Source organism: Nomascus leucogenys, chromosome 16 (assembly GCF_006542625.1).
Source record: "Nomascus leucogenys isolate Asia chromosome 16, Asia_NLE_v1, whole genome shotgun sequence".
NCBI lineage: Eukaryota > Metazoa > Chordata > Mammalia > Primates > Hylobatidae > Nomascus > Nomascus leucogenys.
This window is the reverse complement of record NC_044396.1, coordinates 13,687,843-13,711,164: the sequence shown is the minus strand read 5'-3', so window position 1 is coordinate 13,711,164 and position 23,322 is coordinate 13,687,843. Positions and strand designations below refer to the sequence as shown.

Here is a 23,322-nt window from a genome sequence, read left to right as displayed (position 1 = left end):
TGGAAAGTCTAAGATCAGGGTGCTAGCATGGTTGGATTCTGGTAAGAGCCCTCTTCCTGGCTTGCAGAAGAATGCTTTCTTACTGTATCCTCACATGGTAGAGAAAGGAAGTTCTGGTGTCTCTTGCTCTTGTTACAGGGCACTAATTTCATCACGTGGCTCTACCCTCACGACCTCATCTAAACCTAATTACCTCCCAAGCCCACCTCCTAATACTGCTATATTGAAAGTTAAGGTTTCAACATATGAATCTGGGGAACACAAACATTCAGTCCATAACAACTCAAAACCAAAATGTAAGCTAAGACTCCATTTTTGTGCAAACGGGTTAGGGAGTTAACAAGTAAAAACTGAATTACTGATTTGAAAAACTACATTTTTTTTAAATGACTAAGGCTAAACTTTTAAGTTTCTTACCTGATCAACAGTAAATATCTTGATCCTTTCACTTCCTAGCCATTTTTGAAATTCTTTCTTCCAATTATTCACCAAGCTTCCAGGTGTGACAATTAGTGTCTTCTTTATTACTGGCTTGCCTCCATAGGGTCCCTGACACTGCAGGGTCCAGATTAGCGAAATACATTGCAATGTTTTCCCTAAACCCATTTCATCAGCAAGAATAGCTCCACATCTGCCATTCATTCTGTTAGAAATAATTTTACTTCCTTTAATCACAATAGAAAAGTATTTTATGCTCTTAAAATCATCAAGAACCAGAAATTGATATTTTGTAATGACACTGAAGACTTTTAGTACTTCATTAGCTAATTTACAACACATCTTTTGCATCTTTGATAATTATATCCATTACATATTGTCAACTAAATTACCAAAACATAAATCTGAAATTAGAGAGTTGAATCTAAATCATCTGCTACTATTACATGTACATATTTAGAGGCTAGAAATGAATTCCAATTTTATATCTGCATATGGATAATTTAACTATAACTGTGTTTCTCATCACTAAGAGTTGAGTGATTTTCATTGGTTTCAGATATCAAAACAGTTTAAAATATATTGTTGTATTATATTTAATCAGCAAGATCTACTGAGCTGTATTTTATGATTCTGTCAGTAAATGAAGTCCTCAACAAAAATAGCTCCCTGCTTCATAAAAAAATTAAACACTAAACACTTGATATAATACACAATTTAGTAAAAGTTGTTATCCTACAGACCTACTAAGTTACATAATTTAAAATTAAATGTTATTAGAGATATTATTAGTAAGACCATGTATTTTTATGCCACTTTATATTTTTAAAGACCTTAGAAGTGTATGTTTGATATTTTTAAAGTTAAGAAAGTCCAAGGGAATTAAGGATATTACAAAAATATATAAGTATACAGTTGACCACTGAACAAGAAGGGTTTGAACTGTGAAAGTCCACTTATATATGGGTTTTTTTCAAAAATGTTATAAATGAGTGTGCCTACCTCTCTTGCCTCCCTTCTATCTCCTCCACCTCTTCCGCCACCTCTGCCACTCCTGAGATAACCAAACCAACCCTTCCTCTTCCTCCTTTTCCTCAGCCTACTCAACATGATAAGGATGAAGACCTTTATGATGATCCATTTCCTCTTAATGAATAGTAAATACATTTTCTCTTCCTTATGGTTTTCTTCATGTTTTCTTTTTTCTGGCTTTATTGTAAAAATACAGTATATAATACATATAGTATATGAAATTATGTGTAAATTGAGTGTTTATGTTATCAGTAAGGCTTCCAGTGAATGGTAGTTTATTAGTTAAGTTTCTGCAAAAGTTATATGCAGATTTTTGACTACACAGTGGGTCAGCACCCCTAACTCCTGAGTTGTTCAAGAGTCAATTGTAGTTTGTTAGTTAATTGTATTTCTTCTTAGTAGAAATTAAGAACCAACATGCAATTTTATATATGTGTTCCATTTCAAGGTATAGAGAAAAAAATTACCAACATAAATTACAGCTACTATTTAGGTGGCTGTTTTAGATCAATACTTTGGCAACAAAGGACCAAATGTCAGCCCAATGAGATACAGTGAATAGCAAAGAGAAAATCCAGATTCATCCTTTCATGACAAAGAGAAGGGAGCAAACAGGAAGCCTTTATGGAGAAGATGGACCTTGAGCAAAATTGTAAAGGGTAAATAATTACTACACTAATTAGGCAGCTGAATATAGTTGGGGCTTGAACTAGCATGGTAGGTAGAAGACAAAAGAGGAGGATACTTATCCTTGAGAGTTTAGACTGTATCTTATAGATCAGCATCTCCCAAACACCAGTATTTCATGACTACCATCACGATTTGTTGTCATATCTGTGATACTATATATTATTTATTATTTTTCTTCAAACCATTTTAACTTAAATTTGAAAAGAAAACTCTAAGCATAATTTATCTGTGAAACCAAAAGTTTAATGTGCTATTTTTCTTTTTTTTTTTTTTTTTTCTCTCCAGACAGAGTCTTGCTCTGTCACCCAGGCTGGAGTGCAGTGGCACTATCTTGGCTCACTGCAACCTCCACCTCCTGGATTCAAGTGATTCTCCTGCCTCAGCCTCCTGAGTAGCTAGGATTATAGGTGCCTGCCACCACACCCAGCTAATTTTTGTATTTTTAGTAGAGACGGGATTTCATCATGTTGGCCAGGCTAGTCTTGAACTCCCGACCTCAAGTGATCCGCCTGCCTTGGCCTCCGAAAGTGCTGGGATTACAGGTGTAAGCCACCATGCCCAGCCTATTTTTCTAATAATTAACTAAATATGCTACTATTCAAATTTTGTTTAAAGGCTTGTCCACTTGCCACCTCAAAATGGTCCCATATACTGCCAGTGGAGTAGGGATCACAGTTTGGGAAACACTGTTCTGAGTTCTGAGAGTCTCTGAATGATTTTAAATAAGGGAATGCCATGTTCAGAACTGTTTTTCAGAAAACTCAAGTTGGTGGCTTTAAGTAAAATACATTTGAGAAGCATCAGAAGCAAATATACAAGTTAGAAGCCATTGCAATAGTCTAGATAAAATATGATATTTTTATGACATCGGTTACTAGAGACGCTGCAGTGGAATGACAGAAAAGATTAGGAAACAATATTTAGGAGGTTAAAATAATTAAAAGTTCAGGTTTGACTAGATTCAGAATGTAAGAGAGAAGAAATCAAAGATGATTCACAGACCAACTGAGATAAGACCTTCGAAAGAAAAAGCAGATTTGGGAGGAAATATGAGTCTAGTTAACAGTTTCTGGAAGACAGTATTCCCTTAACTTGTCATCATTCAAGGAGTTCTTAGAGTTGGGGAGAATTTCATTTCCAACTACCTTTAAAGGACAAATTTTAAATTCAAGGGTCTTGGCATTTATAAACAAGGCAAAACAAAACCAAAACAAACAAATAAACAAAAAAGACTGGAAGAAATGTTAGCAGGAGCCTTTGATTCTTTTTTTCTCCTGTTTTTTTGTGTCCTCTAAAATATCTTTAAGATACTACTATTCTTTAATCAGAAAATGCAAAAGGGAAGAAGAAACTTTTTTCTGTTTTCAGATGTAGAGACAGAAGAAAATCTTTTTCCAAAATTCTCATTACCAGGCCAGGTGCAGTGGCTTATGCCTGTAATCCTAGCACTTTGGGAGGCTGAGGTGGGTGGATCACTTGAGGTCAAGAGTTCAAGACCAGCCTGGCCAACATGGTGAAACCCCGTCTCTACTAAAAATACAAAAATTAGCCAGGCATGGTGGAGCACGCCTGTAATCCTAGCTACTCAGGAGGCTGAGACGCAAGAATCACTTGAACTTGGGAGATGGAGATTGCAGTGAGCCAAGATAACGCCATTGCACTCCAGTCTGGGCAACATAGCAAGACTCTGTCTCAAAAAAAAAAAAAAAAAATTATAACCAGAATTAAAAGCCTCTTTCACTTGCTCTTATGACCCTTTACCATACTAGCAGTCAGTGAGCTTTTATTATACCACATTAAGGTCAATTGCATTTATCTGTTTACTCAAATACTTTAAAAGCCACTTAAAAGTAAGGACCATGGTCCTGATTCCTATATGCCCACCTCCTAGCAGTATGTTTGGCACATGGCATCTATCAAGAACCACTTTTGGAATAAATGCACATGTTAAGCACTATTCACTGTTCCTACCAATTGAAATTCATAGTGTACCCTCAGGACTCATTATATCAGGATCTTCTTAGAAAACCATTATTGTGTTACAGGTTAAATCAAAATTCAGATTAGATTAAACAAATGATTTATTTTCCTACCTCATTCCCATTACACATTCATAAAGGAATATGATTCCTTCTTTCTGATGTGGTCGAAGATGATATACAAGGTAAGGATCAATCACTACATCCACAAGAGGGAAACAGTTCTTATTGAATACCCACTGGTGATTCTTATCTGGTCGTGGCATAACGAGGGAATCTTAAAAAATTGTAAAAGTACAAGTATTGTAATTTCACTTTTTCAGCAACCAACATTATCTTGTTTTCATTACCCTAAGATAGAAATGTTTGCCATCATCTGTGGCCAAAAAGTCCAAAATTTAGTCACAGTAATGTTACCCAAGGGCATAAAATTTAAAAAGAAAATCTCATGCCTTACTGATGAACGATTTCATGCAAAGAATTACGAAGAGCCTTCCAAACTTCATATACCCAAAAGTGCTTTGAAAGCACTGAAATTCACTATTGTCTAGTAAGGAATTCAATAAGCCACAACATTCAATAGTTCAGTATTCAGAGCAAAGAGAACTATTTCCAACTGAAAGCACAGGTTGGAATTTTGCCAAGATGCATTTGCCAGTGTTCACAGCTTCTCATTCTGAAAAGTCTCCCCAAATTTAACATATAGGCTTTCTATCTTTTCAGTCCTAAACACACTAACAATGATCACTACTCCTATTAATTAGAACTGAGAGAAAACGATAAATTTTCCATTGACTTAGCCACTATTATTTGCTTGAAGTTAATTACTACATTCATGAATGTCAAGTTCATAAAGCTTTTTTTGGGGGGGCGGGAGGACAGAGTCTCACTCTGTTGCCCAGGGTGGATTGCAGTGGTGTGATCTCAGCTCACTGCAACCTCCGCCTCCCAGGTTCAAGCAATTGTCGTGCCTCAGCCTCCCAAGTAGCTGGGATTACAGGTTCGTGCCACCACACCCAGCTAATTTTTGTATTTTTAATAGAGGCAGGGTTTCACCATGTTAGCCAGGCTGGTCATGAACTCCTGACCTCAAGTGATCTGCCCACCTCAGCCTCCCAAAGTGCTGGGATTAAAGGCATGAGCCACTGCACCCAGCTTCATGAACCTCTTTAAAGCAGCATGAAGTCATCATAGAATAACAATGTAATTCTTCAAAACTATGCTAACACAATTTAAAAGATTTACTAAAATATCACCCAAAAAGGCAAAATCAAATATAACTAGAAGGCAGGTCTCAATTGATAAATCTGAAATTAGATAATAAACTCACCAAAATTATTTTGGGGATATATTTGCATGCCTACATCATGTTTATAAAAATTGAATTAGATAAAAAAAGAAAGAAGAATGAGGAGATGAGGAGATAAAAAGAAATAGATTCCAGTAGACTATGTAAATATTCATCAGTGTGGAACTATACTGTCACAGGAATAAGAGTTTAGTCATGTTTACCATTAACAAATACCCAGAGGATAAGTTTTCTGTGCATCTTCCTAGGTTTCTGAGTAACTGAAATGAACTTTCATCTTTGAGGTCAATTCCTGTTAGGTAGGAGACTACGAAGTAAAAATGGGAAATGTAGTCCTTGGCTTTCCTCTATATCACTGTAGCAAAGTAAGAGTGTACTCCTTGTGGATTTCCAGTCAAGAAATGGCCCCATTATTTTTCTATCTTTTAAAAAGGACAACAAGGAAAAAGAGAAGATAGAGGTGAAAAATCACATACTGCCCAAGCAAAAAGGACTATAGGATTATAAATCACCTAATAAAAGGCCCATCTTCAAGAAAGAGAAACCTAAACAGTCAAAATAATAGAACACTAGTTCAAATTTTAAGATGTTTCTTTATCTTCACAATGATGAAGATGATCGTTTAATACTAACAACATGTCTCAGGCATTAAAGTCTACAACCTAATTCTATCCTTGGCATAAGATAAATACATGAGAATAATTAACCATTTACTATTTACCCGAAGTGCTTTTATACACACACACACACACACACACACACACACATATATAATTCACATGTACACGGATATATATACATTTACATCACATACACACAACACATAAATACCAAAATAAAATGTTTCATTCACTCACTCAACAAGTATTTCCTGGAAAGAGTATATACTAGACACACTAAATCTCTATGGTGGTTATTATGACCCACGTTTTACACATGAGTAGGCAAAACATTAGGAAGGTTAGTGACTACCCCCAAGAGGTCAAAGAACCAGTTAGTTCAGTGGCAAAACCATGATTCGTACTCAGATCTCTGAATAAGCACAGTATTCTTTTCAGTTCCCCACAGCCCTGTATTGTGTAATAGTAAAAGTACAAAGAGAAAGGAGAATAAAGAGGAGGGGGATTGTTAAAAGAGCTGGTGGAACAGACAAAGTATTTGGACAAAAAGGGAAAATTCAGCTGCATCAGCTTCCACTCCCTATATTTCAACTAAGTCTTTGGGATAAGCTAATATAGAACTAAGAATTTTTAATTGTGGGGTTTTGTCCCAATAATGCCGTTGATTATTTGTATTTAGGTAAGTCGGTTCATCTTCCTGGGCCTCAGTTTCCTCCAATGCAAAGTGAAGAGACTAAATGATCTCAAAGACCTCTTTACTTCAAAACTTGTTTCCATAATACTTGCAATGGGGAAAAATAATCATTACTTTATACACTTGCTGTTGTGAGGAAAGAAGTCACCTCTTTGTCTCAACTTTCACATCTACTACACTATACTTTGATTCAGATTACTTGTCCTTCCCCTCACCAAATGAGAAGCTCTGTGATGACAGTTTTATCTTTAGGCCCAACCCATAAAAGGCAATCAAGAAATACCTGCTGAGTGAACAGTCAAATAAAAGAACAATCAGATACAATCTAGGTTTCTTTTTTTTTAACATGATTTTTAAAATTGCATTCATCAGTGTGAAAATTAACTGACTGAATGGAACTTTCACCAGTAAAATTTGGACTTTGCATGAAATCTTACCATTCAATATTTTTATACACTAATGCTTGTGATCAAGGCATACAGTCCTCAAACTAGAAGTATAATCATAGTCCAGATTAATACATTTACTAATTTCTGTCCTTACTAAAAAGTCAGATTTTATTCAAAATTATACACATGTATGTGTAATGTATATACATACAATTTAGATATGTTTCCTTCAACACATGTACAGTACTTTTATTATTGTATTCTTGGAATTATTCATTTACATATGAAATAATTCCCAAACTATATTGTTATTTGACTTCAACATTATCTCTTATGTCCGATTATATATCTCAAGAATAATGTATACTTTCACCTAAAACTTTTAAAACAAAATTTAAACTTCAAATTCACATACAAAAAACATTTTGACAGTAAAAACAGAAAATTCAAATTATTTTTAAAATCTTACTTGGCGTATATGGGTCATGGCGTGGTTTGCAATTTTGGAAATCATTCTGTCTATTTTCCTTTGAACTTGGTTTACAAACACTTTTGAAAGGGTTAGAGAAACATTTCCTGGCAACCTGAGAAGAACGCGAGATAGCAGTACTTCCTCCTCCAAGCTGAAAACACCTGCCACTGGTGAAGTCATCTGGAGAGATTATACCCATGACTTCAATTTCTTTTCCACAAATCATCAGTGTTTGGCCCTCTTCAATCTTTTCAAGCTCTTTGAATTTATAACCAATGCCTTTAAGTTAAGAAAGAAAAAAATTAATTGACACTCTATGATACCATGGTCACCTTCCCATAACTGTACAAAAAAACTGCACTTTGAATGTAAATAGTCTTGTATAATGCATTAGCCAAAATGGAAGCATAATTTAACATTTTGGTTAAAAAAAAACGCTAAAAATCAAAAGAAATAATACAGCTATAAAATTAGCCATGCTTTAGAGAAAGCAAGAATTTTTTTACTATTGAAAATATAGATTATTGTACTCTATAGTTTTGCCATCTCCTGTCTGGAAAAATTAAGCCAAGAAAATAGTTTGATAGGCTATATGTATCCTCCTTTCTTGTAAATAAACTACAGAAACATCATGGTACCTCTATTTTCACTTAGAAACAGCTAGAAATGTGAAGGAGAACTAGCAATAAAAGCAACTGCTACCACAACTAGTACTGACTGTTTCACATGAGATAGCAAAGTTAAAATACAGTTGTGGCAAGAGGTCATAGATATTCCATGTTCTAACTCTTTAATAAAACATGGAATATTTTGTAATATTAAGCTTGTTTGAATTATTATTAATTTGATGAACATTTATTGTGTTGCTGTGTAAAGGTGCTGATGAAATATAAGAATGAATAAGTCAGTCATAGGCTGCTTAAAATGAGTTCATTTACCACATAGATGGAATTTTAGACTTCCATGCTTGTCTATTAAATGCATTAAACTATTAAATGTGTAGTTATTGTGCCATTACCATGCAAAGGAGCTGTGTATACCAGAAACTTTTAAGTCTCTAAAAATAATAATAAAAGACTGTCACATTTTAGAAAATATGATGACCCTTTTCAAGTAGTTGGAAATTACTAAAATTTTCTCTACTGAAACTGGCCTAAAATTTATAATCTGTGCCAATCTGTATTTAATATATAGTCCTAAATTATTTATGGTGGAATATTTTCTAATTGTAATGCTCTGATATAGGAAGAAATTACTTAGCTCAATGTCAAAGACGTATCACTCCATCCCAATTCAGTATTGGCCTTCACTTATCCAAATTCATGAAGATTATAGTTTTATCTTCACATAAAATCCAATTACTGTTAATCTCAATTTTATATGGAAATGGAAGACAAGAATAACCTTTTAACTTTGAGGTACCTTTAAAGTAGGTGTAATTCCAAGATCTCTCATTTCATTTAGATCCATAGATGATCTTGATCCAAAGATGACTCTTTCAAACATCTCAGTTGCTAGAAGCTTTTCTTTTACTCTTAAACTTTGTTTCTCATACTGGTTTTTTTTTTTCTAGGTATTATGCAATGATGGCCAACTGAGCCTGATGCATTATCACAAGCTATTAGCAATTTTAGCATTCCAGCTTTTGGTTTTCTTAGCACCTCTATCTTTACATTAACAAATTTACATATTGTATATCCCAGTTATTTAAAAGAAAAACTGCTTATAGACAGTAACTTGCAAAATTAACTTCAGGTTAATACATTTATTAATGTTATAAATTAAGCAACCAAGTCCTATGTTTGGATATTTTCATTTTGAAAACCCTAAAACATACCTATGTTCAGTCCCTCTCCCTACCATACAGGCCAAATAAATGAGAGCCTCAAAGAAAGGTCAGAGTCTGGGCATTGGCATTTCTTTTCTTTTTCTTTCTTTTTTTTTTTTTTTTTTAAGAGACAGGGTCTCTCCAGCCCAGGCTGGAGTGCAGTGGCAGGATCAAGGCTCACTGCAGCCTTGATCTCCTGGGTTCAAGCAATCTTCCTGCCTCAGTTTCCCAAGTAGTTAGAACTACAGATGCATGCCACCACACCTGGTTAATTTATTTTTTTGTATAGACAAGGTTTTGCTAAGTTGCCCAGGCTGGTCTCGAACTTAGCCTCAAGCAATCCTTCCCCCTCAGCCTCCCAAAGTGCTGAGATTACAGGCATGAGCCACTACACCCTTAAAAGCACCTCAGGTGATTCTACTGGCATGGTCAGGGTAAAAACCCACTGTTTTAAGCCTAATTTTCAGTTTTTGTTACTTGCAACTGAAAGATCATTTTATTATAAACTACACATATGCAAAACCATGCATACAATACCTTAGGGGTAAAAGATATTCCAAAGTAATTGTGATAATTTTTCCTCTCTCACTGACTTTAGAATTTCACTAAAGAGGCAATACCAATGCATGAACAAATTCTCCAAAAATCTAGCCCCAATCTACCTTAACCAACATAGAATGTGTACTATATATTTTTCTTTTTACTTCCTCTAATCACTATACACAGTTGTTCCATATTTTTATAATAAATAAAACATTCTATTATAGATAATTTAGTTTGCTTCAACTCTTAACACTGTCACGGCCTTTCATACACTACATTCCTGAAACACTGAACTAGTTTGAATTCCTTCCTGCTTTTGTGCCTTTACATGTGCTATTCTCTCTTGCACATGGCCCTTACCTATAACCTCCAAAACTATTCATCCTTCAAATAGTGCCTTAAACGGTAACTCCTATCAAGCTTACCCCTAGCCTCCTGAGCAGATTAAATGGTTCTTTTATGCTCCCACTGCATTTAGTAAAAATTCTCATTGAAACAACTGTATTATTGCTTCCTAATCATCAATTACTTTGCTTTGCTCCCATTAAATTATAAATTATAATCATCTTTGGTATTCCTAGCATACTGCCTGGCACATAATAGTTATTAAAAACTATAAACTATATTTTTAAGTAAATAAACACATAGAACAGATTTTATAGTTATAGGTCACACTCAAAATTGAACTGAGACAATGCAAACACACTGTAGTTGGTGTTAGCCATTCTTAATTTGTAGCCTAACTTGTATTACTACAAATTATGCTGGCAACATTTTGTAACAGAAACAATGGCAACCTCCAATTTCCATATGTTAATCTAGGTCAGGCCTAACCATTATCTCCTTGCTCTGCTTTTCAAAACATTATTGAGTAGTGCTGAAATTACATATCATTCAACTTGATATCAACATATTTTTCAATTTTAACCACTTAGCATTCTTAAAAAAAAAGAGAGAGAGAGAGAGAAAGTATACCAAGTCAAATTTAGTATTTAAGCTCAGAAAAGTACCAAAATAACTGTATGTAGCTGGTTGGCCATTTTTGGAGAAAATGAAACCATAGGATAGTATTTGCTTCACTGAGCTAGCATAAGCCATAAGATTGTCAGACTCACTAACCATTATGAGATTATTTTATGTATTATACACAGTTGAGGCATGAACATCCATTAAAGAATGCCTTATCATCTCTTTATAAAACCCAATTACATTTCAATTATGTAACCAGAGATACATACTAATTTCAGGCCAAACTGTAAACATTAGGTAGTATCATAATACCTCTTCCAATGTCTTTGCCTTCCAAATTCTTTAATATAAATGACTTTCCTTTTACAATAAGAACAGCATCACCTTCCCACTTTTTATGTTTTTTCTTTGAAGGCTTACACCAAACAACACTGAAATATTTAACTAGGCTATCAGATTTCTCTTCTTGTTCCTTGGACACTGCTACTTCTTTAGAAGCCGAATGAACTACAATTAAAAAAAAAAACACATTATTAAAAATGACTTTAATGTCTAAGTAGTAAGGTCATTCAAACAAAACAAAAAGGCACAAGAAAATTAGATTATATTAAGAAATAGTATGAAAGAATATTTGATCATACTCATGTTGGCATTTTATAAACTAAGAAATCCAAATATCAGGTGTTAATATTACCACGAGTATAATGACTATAAATGTCTTACTGTTCCAAAGTCAAATAAACTCAATTGAAGTAGAATAATGTAATAATCACTGTAAACATTTTAAAACCCTAAAAATTAAGATATTATTTCAATGTCTACAGCATGGAAAAATATCTAAAATCACATTTTGACAAAACTGATTTAATTAAGTGATATGACAAAGCTGAGAAAAGGCAAAGAATACAGAGTTCTCTGAAAGTAAAACCTGAAATTTTTATTTAATTGATAAAAATTATATATATGTAGGTGCATAACACTGTTTTGATATATGTATACACTGTGGGATGGCTAAATCAAACTAATATTATCCATTACCTCACATACTTTTTGTGGTGAGAACATTTTTTAAAATACTACTTTCTTAGCATTTTTCAAGTATACATTGTTATTAACTATAGTCACCATGTTATACAATAGATTTCTTGAACTTATTCCTCCTTAACTGAAATTTCGGATCCTTTGACCAACATCTCCCCAATGCCCCACACCTCTATCCAACTCTAGGTAACCATCATTCTACTTTCTAAGAGTTTGACTTTTTTGAATTCCACATATAAGTGAGATCACACAATAATTGTCTTTCTGTGTCCAGCTTATTTCACTCAGCATAATGTCCTCCGGGTTTACCCATGTTGTCACAAGTGACAGGATTGCCTTCTTTTTTAAGGCTGAGTAGTGTTCTACTGTGTACCTGTACCAAGAAGTTTTTAATCCATTCATCCATTGATGGACACTTGAGTTGACTTCACATCTTGGCTACTGTGAAAAATACTCCAAGGAACATGGGAATGCAGATATCCCTTCAACATGCCAATTTCATTTTTTTTTTTGGCTATATACCCAGGAGTGAAAGTGTTGGATCATATGATATGTTACTTTTTCAAATAAGAACAAGTATAAAACAGCAAAGCAGAAATGAGAATAAATATTATTAAAATTATTTTGTCTCCTGCTTCTTACACCTAACTTGTACACACTAGATTTTCAGTGGCTGGATAAAAGGTGGTTTAGCTGAAGACAGCAAAATCTCATTCCCCCCATTACTGAAGAGCTCCTCACTATGTCTTTTACATCATACACATTTGAACCATGGAAACTATCAAAACAATAAAATTTTAAAAACAAAATGAAGTAATTTTTTTTCCTTTTTACTATTTTCCTATTTACTTAAATAGGAATAAGGCAATAAAAGCATACAAAGTATAAGGATTAGAAAGGAAGAAATAAAACAGGAGCATTTACAGATGATGTAACTATTTACATAGAAATCCCCAGAGAATCTAAAAATAAAGAAGAATAAATTTAGCAGAGTCACAAGATGCAAGGTTCATATGCAAAAATCAACTGTATTCTTATAGACTAGCAAGAAATAACCAAAAATAAAATTTTTTAAATTCCATTCACAGTGGCTCCAAAAAACAGACATATGAAATACTTCGAAAATATCTAACAAAAGATAACCCAGATCTCTACATTAAAATTAAAATGTTTGTTGAAAAAAAATTAACAAAGCTCTTATAAATAAGCACAGCTCCTATTTCATGAATTGGAACATTCACTTTGTTAAGATAGTAATTTTTCCCAAAATGATCAATATATTTAACACAATACCAATCAAAATCCCAGGACATTTTTAGTAAAATTGGCAAGTTGATTTAAAAATTCATATGGAAATAAAAGTAACGTAGACTAATCAAAGCAATTTTTGAAAAGAACAAAGTTGGATGTTTACAATAATGCTGCAATAATCAAGATAGTTTGGTACTGCCCTTCCTCTCCAAAAAAAGACATATAGACATTCCAATGCATTGGAAGAGAAGCAAGAAATAGAACCACTCACACATATATGGCGAAATTATTTTCAACAAAGGTGGGGAAGCAAATTCAATGAGGAAAGGAAAGTCTTTTCAACAAACATTGCTAAACCAACTGGATATACATTTGGAAAACATAAACATCAACCATTAAGTCACGCCATATACAAAATTCAACTCAAAATGAATGATAGACCTAAATGTAAAACCTAAAACAAAAAATCTCTAATAGAAAACACAGGATAAAATATTTGTAACCTCGGGATATACAAAGCTTTCTTAGAATACAAAAGCACGAAACATAAAAATCAAAAATTATTAATCAACTTTTATCAGAATTTAAAACTTTTGCTTTTTGAAAGATGCCATTAAAACAACAAAAGGGAAGCCACTGGCTGGGGTAAAATATTCACAGCATATGAACAAGACAAAGGTCTTGTATCCGGAATAATTATTCATTTTTTTTTGAGACAGAGTTTTGCTCTGTAGCCCAGGCTGGAATGCAATGGTGTGATCTCGGCTCACTGCAACCTCTGCCTCCTGGGTTCAAGCAATTCTGCTGCCTCAGCCTCCCACATAGCTGAGATTACAGGCGCCCACCACCATGCTCAGCTAATTTTTGTATTTTTAGTAGAGACGGGGTTTCACCAGGTTGGCCAGGCTGGTCTTGAATTTGTGACCTCAAGTGATCCACCCACCTAGGCCTCCCAAAGTGCTAGGATTACAGGCGTAAGCCACTGCGCCCGGCCTAAGAATTCTTATAGTTTAAAAATAAAACAACAAACAAATCAACAGAAAACAGGCAAAAGTCTTAGACAATTCAGAAAATGATATATATAAACTAACAATAAGCACATAAAAAGATATTTAACATCATTAGTCATCCAGAAAATACATATTAAAAACCTGAAATACCACTTCACAACCATTAGGATGGCTGGAATCACAAAGTCACATAATAAACAAGTGTGATGAGGATATGGAGAAATCAAAACCCTCATATCCTGCTGCCAGGAGTATAAAATGGTGCAGCACTTTGGAAAAACCAGCATGACAGTTGCTCAATTAAACAAGAGTTACCAAATGACACAGCAATTACACTCCTAAGTATATGCCCAAAAGAATAATAACATATGTCCACAAAAAAACTTGCATATGAATGTTTATAGCTAGGATTATTAATAATAGCTGACAGGTAGAAACAACCCAAACGTGCATTCAACTGACAAATGGATAAACAAAATGTGGCATATGCATACAATGGAATATAATTCCATCATAGAAAAAGAACAAAGTACTGATACATGCTAAAACACGGATGAACCCTGAAAACATTTATGCTAAGTGAAAGAAGCCAGTCACAAAGGCCATATATTTTAGGATTCCATTCATATAAAATGTCTAGAACAGCAAAATCTTACAAAGACAGAAAACAGATTAATGGTTGCTTAGGCTGGAGGGTAAGGATAGGGTTAGGAAGCAGGGTGGTGGTAGCTAAAGGTAAAAAGTTTCTCAGGTATTGAAAATATTCTGCAACTGGCTGTTCTGATGGTTGCACATTAACTGTGACTATATTAAAAAACAATGAATTGTACACTTTACATGACTGAATCATATGGTATGTTAACTGTATCTCAATAAAGCTGTTTAAAACACACACACAATGAAATAACATCACACTTTGGTTAGATTGACTAAAATTAAAAAAAAAAAAAAACTGACCACAGTAAGTGCTAGTAAAGATATAGAGCAACTGAAAATACCATATCCTGCTGGAAGGAATGTCAAACAGTACAACCAGTTTGGAAAATGGTTTCACAGACTCTTTAAAAGTTAAACATACACCTACTATAACCAGCCATTACACTGCTAGGTATTCACCAAAAGGAAGAAGAAGAAGAAAGAAAAAGAAGAAGAAGAAAAGAAGAAGAAGGAGGAGGAGGAGGAGAAAAGAAGAAGAAGGAAGAAAGAAGACGAAAGAAAGAAAGAAAGAAAGAAAGAAAGAAAGAAAGAAAGAAAGAAAGAAAGAGAAAGAAAGAAGAAGGAGGAGGAGGAGGAGGAGGAGAGGAAGAGGAAGAAGAAGAAAAGAAAGAAGAAAGAAAAGAAGAAGAGGAAGAGGAGGAAGAGGAGGAGGAGGAAGAGGAGGAGGAAGAGGAGGAAGAAGAGGAAGAAGAGGAAGAGGAGGAGGAGGAGGAGGAGGAGGAGGAGGAGGAAGAAGAAGAAGAAGAAGAAGAAGAAGAAGAAGAAGAAGAAGAAGAAGAAGAAGAAGAAGAAGAAGAAGAAGAAGAAGAAGAAGGAAGAAGGAGGAAGAAGAAGAAGAAGGAAGAAGAAGAAGAAATGTCTAGGAAAACAAAAAAAAACTTGTACATCTCCAAGCCAGGTAAATCAACCTGCCAAATGCCTGAGAATCTATCACTACTACAATTCAGATAAATCGTATCTTCATTAATGACATTCATGGATTTAGAAAGTGAGTCTTGGCTATCTTCAACCAGTAAATTACACTCAGAACCACCAGTTTTTTTCTGAGAAAAGAAATGATTCATACCCAGCTTGAGTCAGCTCTGTCTGGCATGACCCAATGAACTCTGATCAGTTCCTGAAAGGATTCAGACTGCTAGTGCCCTCAGCAGGAACCAAGAAGACAAAGGACTTAAGTGCAGTTCCTCCAGTTTTCTGACCTTCCTTCCCTGATGAGAGTGTATGGATAACAGGTCATTTTGCAGATACTTTTTTGGGGGAAATGTGCTTCTAATGTCCCAGTAGATGTAGCGGATAGTTTTTTACCCTTCTCTTTTCATATGTTATTGTGGATATATTTCTACATATTATTAGTCCCTTATTACTGGACTTTTTTAAGCTCTATTATACTCAATCTGTGCATCTCTGGTTATTTGTGGAAGATAAAGTCCAAGAAATGAAATTACCAGTCCAATGAATTTAAAGATTTTCAGATTCTTGATTTAGACTGACAAATTTTTCTCCACGAAAGGTTGTATCAACGATATTCCCACCAAGCAACGGTGTCCACTTCATTACACCCATTACACCTACATTAGCATAAAACATCACCTTTATCCATTTTTAACTATTTTATTTTTTTAATTTTCATACAGTAAAACAGACTTTTTCTTTTGGTGTACAGCTCTACAAATTTTAACACACGTATAGATTCACAGAACCACCATGACCACGATCAGGATATAGAATTGTTCCATCATCCCAAAAGACTCCCTCATGCTGTTGCTTTATACTCACACCCTCCCCCTACCCAAAACCCCCGCAATTACTGACTTGTTTACCATGAATATTGTTTTCTTTTTGAGAATGTCAAATAAATGGAATCACACAGTATACAACCGTTTCAAAATGATTTCTCCCATTCAGCATAATGTCTTTGGGATTCATCTCAAATTGTTGCCTGTATCAACAATTTGTTCTTATTATTATATAGGATAGTGACAGACAGTTGAGTTTTCAGCTTAATGTTGATAGCTTTGACTATCATAAAGCTTCTATGAACTTTTTCTGTGAATTCATCTTTATCAATTTAGTTGGTAGAAATGGTATCTCCTTAATGCTGCAATTTGAATTTGATTAGTGATAGGATATTTTTAAATGTATCTTCATTTCCTCTTTGCTAGACTCTCCTAATTTCACATTACACTTAAAGAAGGTACCTGAGAAAAAAAGAAAAGATTCTCAGGTCTTTAAAGTTTTAATCTGACCAGAAAACCCTCAACATTCAGCCGACATATTGCCAATATGTAGAATCTAAACCCTGAATTTTACTTAAAATATTTAAGTAAAAAATAGGCATAAAAGAATTTCAATTAGTAAGAACTGTTAAAGCAAAAAGGTTGGGCGCGTGGCTCACACCTGTAATCCCAGCACTTTTGGAGGCCAAGGCGGGTGGATCACGAGGTCAGCAGTTCGAGACCAGCCTGACCAACATGGTGAAACCTTGTCTCTACTAAAAACACAAACATTAGCCAGGCGTGATGGCGGGCGCCTGCAATCCCAGCTATTCGGGAGGCTGAGGCAGGAGAATTGCTTGAAACCAGAAGGCAGAGTTTGCAGTGAGCCGAGATCGTGCCACTGCACTCTAGCCTGGGCAACAAGAGCAAAACTCCGTCTCAAAAAAATAAATAAATAAAAATAAAATTAAAGCAAAAAATAAATCTACTGAATTTTAATATGTAAAATGCTAATAAAATACATGGAACACAAGTGTTGACTGTGCTGGAAGAATTAAGAATCCATTTAATATTTTCTTTAATAGGAGGTACTGACTAAGTTACGGGGCTGTTACAATATTTTAAATAAACCCAGGTCATTTAAAAACTCCTCCCTCTTCTCTCACAGCCTGGCCCCCACCAAAAAAAAAAAAAAAAAAAAAGCAACATGAACAATTTAACAGAGTAAAATAAAAGAGGTTGAAATAAGCCCACTCACACTTACTAGAAATTATTAAACACTTTACTATACAGTCATGTACCACATAACAAGGTTTTGATCAACCACAGACCACATATATGATGGTGGTCCTGTAACATCTTAATACCATATTTTTACTGTATATTTTCTATTTTTAGATAAGTTTAGATACACAAATACCACTGTGTTACAACTGTCTATAGTATTCAGCACAGCAACATGCAGTACAGGTTTACAGTCTAGGAGCCATAGGCTATACCACACGGTGTGTAGCAGGCTATACCATTTAGGTTTGAGGAAGTACATTCCACGATGTTCACACATCAACAAAATCACCTAGCAATGCATTTCTCAGAACATATTCCTGTCAGTAAGCAACATGATTGTACTCTAAATCAATATATCGACATGCTGTAGTAAAAGGGCCAAAGAAAACTTTTTTTTTTTTTTTTAAGACAGAGTCTCACTCTGTCACCCAGGTTGGAGTGCAGTGGTGTGATCTTGGTTCACAGCAACCTCCACCTCCCGGGCTCAGGCGATCCTCCCACCTCAGCATCCTGAGTAGCTGGGACTACAGGCGTGCACCACCAAGCCCAGCTAATTTTTTTTTCGTATTTTCAGTAGACGGGGTTTCACCATTTTGCCCAGGCTGGTGTCGAACTCATGAGCTTAAATGACTGGTCTGCATCAGCCTCCCAAAGAGCTCTCAACAAGGTCACTCTTTGACTTCCTACTTAATAAACTCCTTTCTCCACAGTAAATCATGGGGAAAAAACATAGCATGGAAAAATAAAGTCAAGATTATTATGTAATATGTTATATTTCAGGGAGAAACGTGTATTGCAGGAAGAAACACATACATAAAAAGAGAAGTTTTTGGCCGTGCGCGCTGGCTCAGGCCCGTAATCTCAGCACTTTGGGAGGCTAAGGCGGGTGGATCACCTGAGGTCAGGAGTTCGAGACAAGCTTGGCCAACATGGTGAAACCCCGTCTCTACTAAAAATACAGAAATTAGCCAGACATGGTGGTGGGCATCTGTAATCCCAGCTACTAGGGAGGCTGAGGCAGAAGAATCACCTGAACCCTGGAGGCGGAGGTTGCAGTGAGCCGAGATCACACCGCTGCACTCCAGCCTGGGCAATAAAGTGAGACTCGGTCTCAAAAAAAAAAAAAAAGAGATGTTTTCATACCATAAGAAGCTGTCTACCCCATTGTTTCCACTTCAAGTATCCAAACACTCCCACCCCCACACTGCCTCTGCTTCTTCAAATTCCCAATCACTCCTTAACTGCTCCAGTATGGCTTCCAGTAGTTATTCCCCCTAAACTGCCCTGTTAAAAGTTACTAGGAACTCTTTGTCTATAAACCCACAGGTTGTGTTTTTAGTCCTAATCAAAGCTCTCAAAAGCATTAGACAATGTTGACTACTTCCTCCTAGAAATACTGAACTATACTTTTGTAGCTTCTCTAACATCCTTCAAATTTTCCTCTTACCTCTTTGCTTGCTTCTTCTTAGACATCTTTGCCAGTTCATACTTCATCTACCTTTTATTTATTGGAGTTCTTCAGAACTGACTTCTAGACCCTGTTCTCTCACTGTGCACCACTTCTCTTTAAGTAGCCCGTCCACTTCAGTGGCTTCAATGCCGCCCAGGTACTAACAACCTTTTTTTCTCTAGCCCAGATTACAACTCTTGATCTGCATATCTGATTGCCTCCCAGACACGTCCACATATCTCATAAACATCTCAAACTCATCATGTCCACGTATCTTTCCTCCAAAAATTGTTCCTCCTTTGGTTTCCCCATGTCTCGTCCTTATTCAAGCCAGAAAACTGGAAATCATCCTTGACACTACTTTTTCAGTCCCACAGACAATCAACCACAAAATCCAGACAATTCTGCCTACCAGGTTTTCAAAGCTATGTATTGTATCTTTCTCCATTGCCTCCACTTTTTTCAACTCATCTCTGATCTGAATTTCGGTATTACTGCAGGGGCTTCCCAACAAGTCTACTGAGAGCATCTTTTGCCACCTCCATTCTCTAAAACCGTTTTCCACATTTATTATAGTTACCTATTTTTAAATGTAAATCTGATAATGTATCCCTCTTGCTTAAAATCCATGAGTCCTTGTAATCTTGAAGGAAGTATGCTATTTCCAGCTATAGACTTTTACCTGTCTTCTTCTGATGCCCTTATCTAAATTAACTTCTACTCTCTGTACAACTTAAATTTCCAATTGCCAAATCTAGTCACCCTATTACCTCAACATTATCTCAATAATTAGTTATGTAACAAATCATTTAATATCAGCCTTCCCCAGTAACTTATAAAGTCCTGAGAGTATGTTTTGATTTGTTCATCACCATACTCACAGAACAAGATACTTTTCAAAAACTACTATGTTGACTCTAGGTACATTTTGACTAAATGTTTATAAAAACATTTAATTAAAATACAATTATCAACCAGGCACAGCGGTTCACACCTGTAATCCCAGCACTTTGGGAGGCTGAGGCAGGAGGATTACCTGAGGTCAGGAGTTTGAGACCAGCCTGGCCAACATGGCGAAACTCCATCTCTACTGAAAATACAAAAATTAGCCAGGCATGGTAGTACACGCCTGTAGTGCCAGCTACTTGGGTAGCTGAGACAGGAGAATCACTTGAATCCGGGAGGCGGAGGTTGCAGTGAGCCGAGAATGTTCCACTGGCACTCCAGCCTGGACGATAGAGCGAGACTTCGTCTCAAAAAAATATATATATATATATATATATGTATGTATATATATATATATATGTATGTATATATATATAATTATCAGTGTTACAGCTCTTTCAGAATTTTCCAGTTTTTGCCAATTCCAAATCCAGTTTCAGAATTTTCTAGAAAGCCCCCTCACCACAAAAAATTTTATATATATATATATATATATATATATATATATATATATATATATATATAATTGTTAGGGGTGGTTATTCTGGGACATAGCAAATTAGTCAATATTTTCATAATACAAGTAGTCTGGATATAGGAGGCTATGTTCCACTATCCTATGTTGCCAATGATCTTGTTTTTACCTTTTGGAGTTATTCACCCTCTTCATTCCCTGCTGTATGGCCTACATAATTTTAAAAATGGGACTAATTGGGAAAGAGAATATGTATAAATATACATATATATGTATTTATCTTAAAATTCATTTTCATTAAGAGTTGCTTTAGAATATAACTGTCCTCATTTCCATTATTACCCAATTTTTATTTTCATTGACAAAGACTTGTTACCGGCCGGGCACGGTGGCTTATGCCTGTAATCCCAACACTTTGGGAGGCTGAGGCAGGCTAATCACAAGGTCAGGAGATCAAGACCATCCTGGCTAACATGGTGAAACCCCATCTCTACTAAAAATACAAAAAATTAGCTGGGCATGGTGGCAGGCGCCTGTAGTCCCAGCTACTCAGGAGGCTGAGGCAGGAGAATTGCTTGAATCCAGAAGGCAGAGTTGCAGTGAGCCAAGATCGTGCCACTGCACTCCAGACGGGGCAACAGAGCCAGACTCCATCTCAAAAAAAAACAAAACAAAACAAACAAACAAAAAAAACCTGTTACCATCAGGATCATTTTCCAAGTAAATTTTATAACAAAGATTCAGTCACTTGTTTATGTACCATATTATTTCATTGATCAGTGAAAGCCTTTATGAACATGTTCTTTTATAACCATAATTTTTACCAAATGAGGTTTTACTGAGTCAAATTTTGCACAGCTAAATATTATCAGGATCGTATTAATCCAACAAGTTTTAGTCAAGAAAACTTACCAGTTTTTAGATAAATTTGTAGCTGTCATGGGTTATTTTTGTTGTTTTACCAAGCCCAATCTTCCCAGATAAAGTTTTGAGGTTTTTAGCATTAACAAAAAACAGAATGCTTCAATTAGTTTTTGAACTCTAAAAAATTTTGCTGTGTGCAATTTTGGTCAATTTTAATTAGTTCTCTTTTTGTATTATTTCTACCAGTAGCAGTCACTGTGCATTGAATTAAAAACTGACAAAATCTTTCTGCATAGTTAAAATGTGTTTCTCTGTTTTTTATTAGGTTATCCAAGAGAAAAACATACTTCCTCTTTCACCCTAAAGAGCGGATAAAAAGAATGTCTTCATCAAAAGACTGGGAAAAACATCCTGGAGTAAAATACCGTATTGTATTCCCAGGGTCTAAGAGAATGGCTATTATGTCCAAGACCCTCCCTGCCATCATCCCACCAGCCCCCAGAAAAAACGATGAACAAGATAACTAAATTCCGATAATTCAGAAATTACTTATAAGTAACTTTGAAATACCATAAGATTCTCGGATATACACTTTTCTTTTGCAGAACAGCAGAAGGGCACTGAACTATGGAGACAGACTGGCTGGGTTAGAGTCTTAAGTCTGCCTCTTACTAGCTCTGTGACCCTAGATAAGTTACTTAACCCCTTTGTGCCAGTTTATAAATCTATAAAATGAATATAATGCTAATACTTACCTCGCAAACCTACTGTGAGCAAGGATTAGTGAATATATGTAAAACACAACAGTATTTGCCACATAGTAAGTGCTCCCTTAATGTTTACACCATCAACACTTGCCCTTGTCCCTTTCCCAATTACTCCCATTTTTAAAATTATGTAGGCCATACAGCAGGGAATAGAGAGGGTGAATAATTCCAAAAGGTAAAAACAAGATCGTTGGGAACACGGAATAGTGGAACATAACCTCCTATATCTAGACTACTTGTATTACAGAAAATATTGACTAACTTGCTATGTCCCAGAATAACCACCCCTAACGATCCTACTCTATAATTTCTCAACTGTAAACTGGGTTCTGATCTATTTTCCCCTTGACCCTGTAATGTGCTTGCCAAATCAATACCAAAAAGTGGTCGGCATAAACAAGAGACTTGAAGGTCTATCTGCAAGATTCATAAGGCGGCTGGGCACAGTGGCTCACACCTGTAATCCCAGCACTTTGGGGGGTCAAGGTGAGAGAATCACTCAAGCCCAGGAGTTCAAGACCAGCCTAGACAATATGGCAAAACTCTGTCTCTATAAAAAATACAAAAATTAGCTGGGCATGGTGGTGCACACCCGTGGTTCCAGCTACTCAGGAAGTTGAGGCAGGTAGGTTGCTTGAGCCCAGGAGGTTGAGGCTCCAGTGAGCTGTAACTGTGCCACTGTACTCTAGTCTGGGTGACAGAGCGAGACCCCATCTCAAAAAAAAAAAAAAAAATTCATAAGGGCAGGATGCTTAAAACCATGTTTTGATAAAGGGAAATAATGTCATTTAATATTAATAGTGGGCATGATCATTTCAGTGAACGATTCCTAAGCAT

The 23,322-nt window shown here is 35.5% G+C and overlaps 1 protein-coding gene across 1 annotated transcript in view; it reads right to left on the bottom strand.

Moving 5' to 3' along the window:
• RAD54B (RAD54 homolog B) overlaps positions 1-23,322 on the bottom strand; it is a 101,529-nt gene that overhangs the window by 28,094 nt on the left and 50,113 nt on the right. Inside the window, exons 4-7 of the mRNA XM_003268318.2 lie at positions 11,276-11,470; positions 7,621-7,902; positions 4,254-4,416; positions 418-643 (exon numbers count right to left, since the gene is read on the bottom strand). Coding sequence (XP_003268366.1) covers positions 418-643; positions 4,254-4,416; positions 7,621-7,902; positions 11,276-11,470 — 866 coding nt within the window. The remainder of the gene's footprint in view (positions 1-417; positions 644-4,253; positions 4,417-7,620; positions 7,903-11,275; positions 11,471-23,322) is intronic.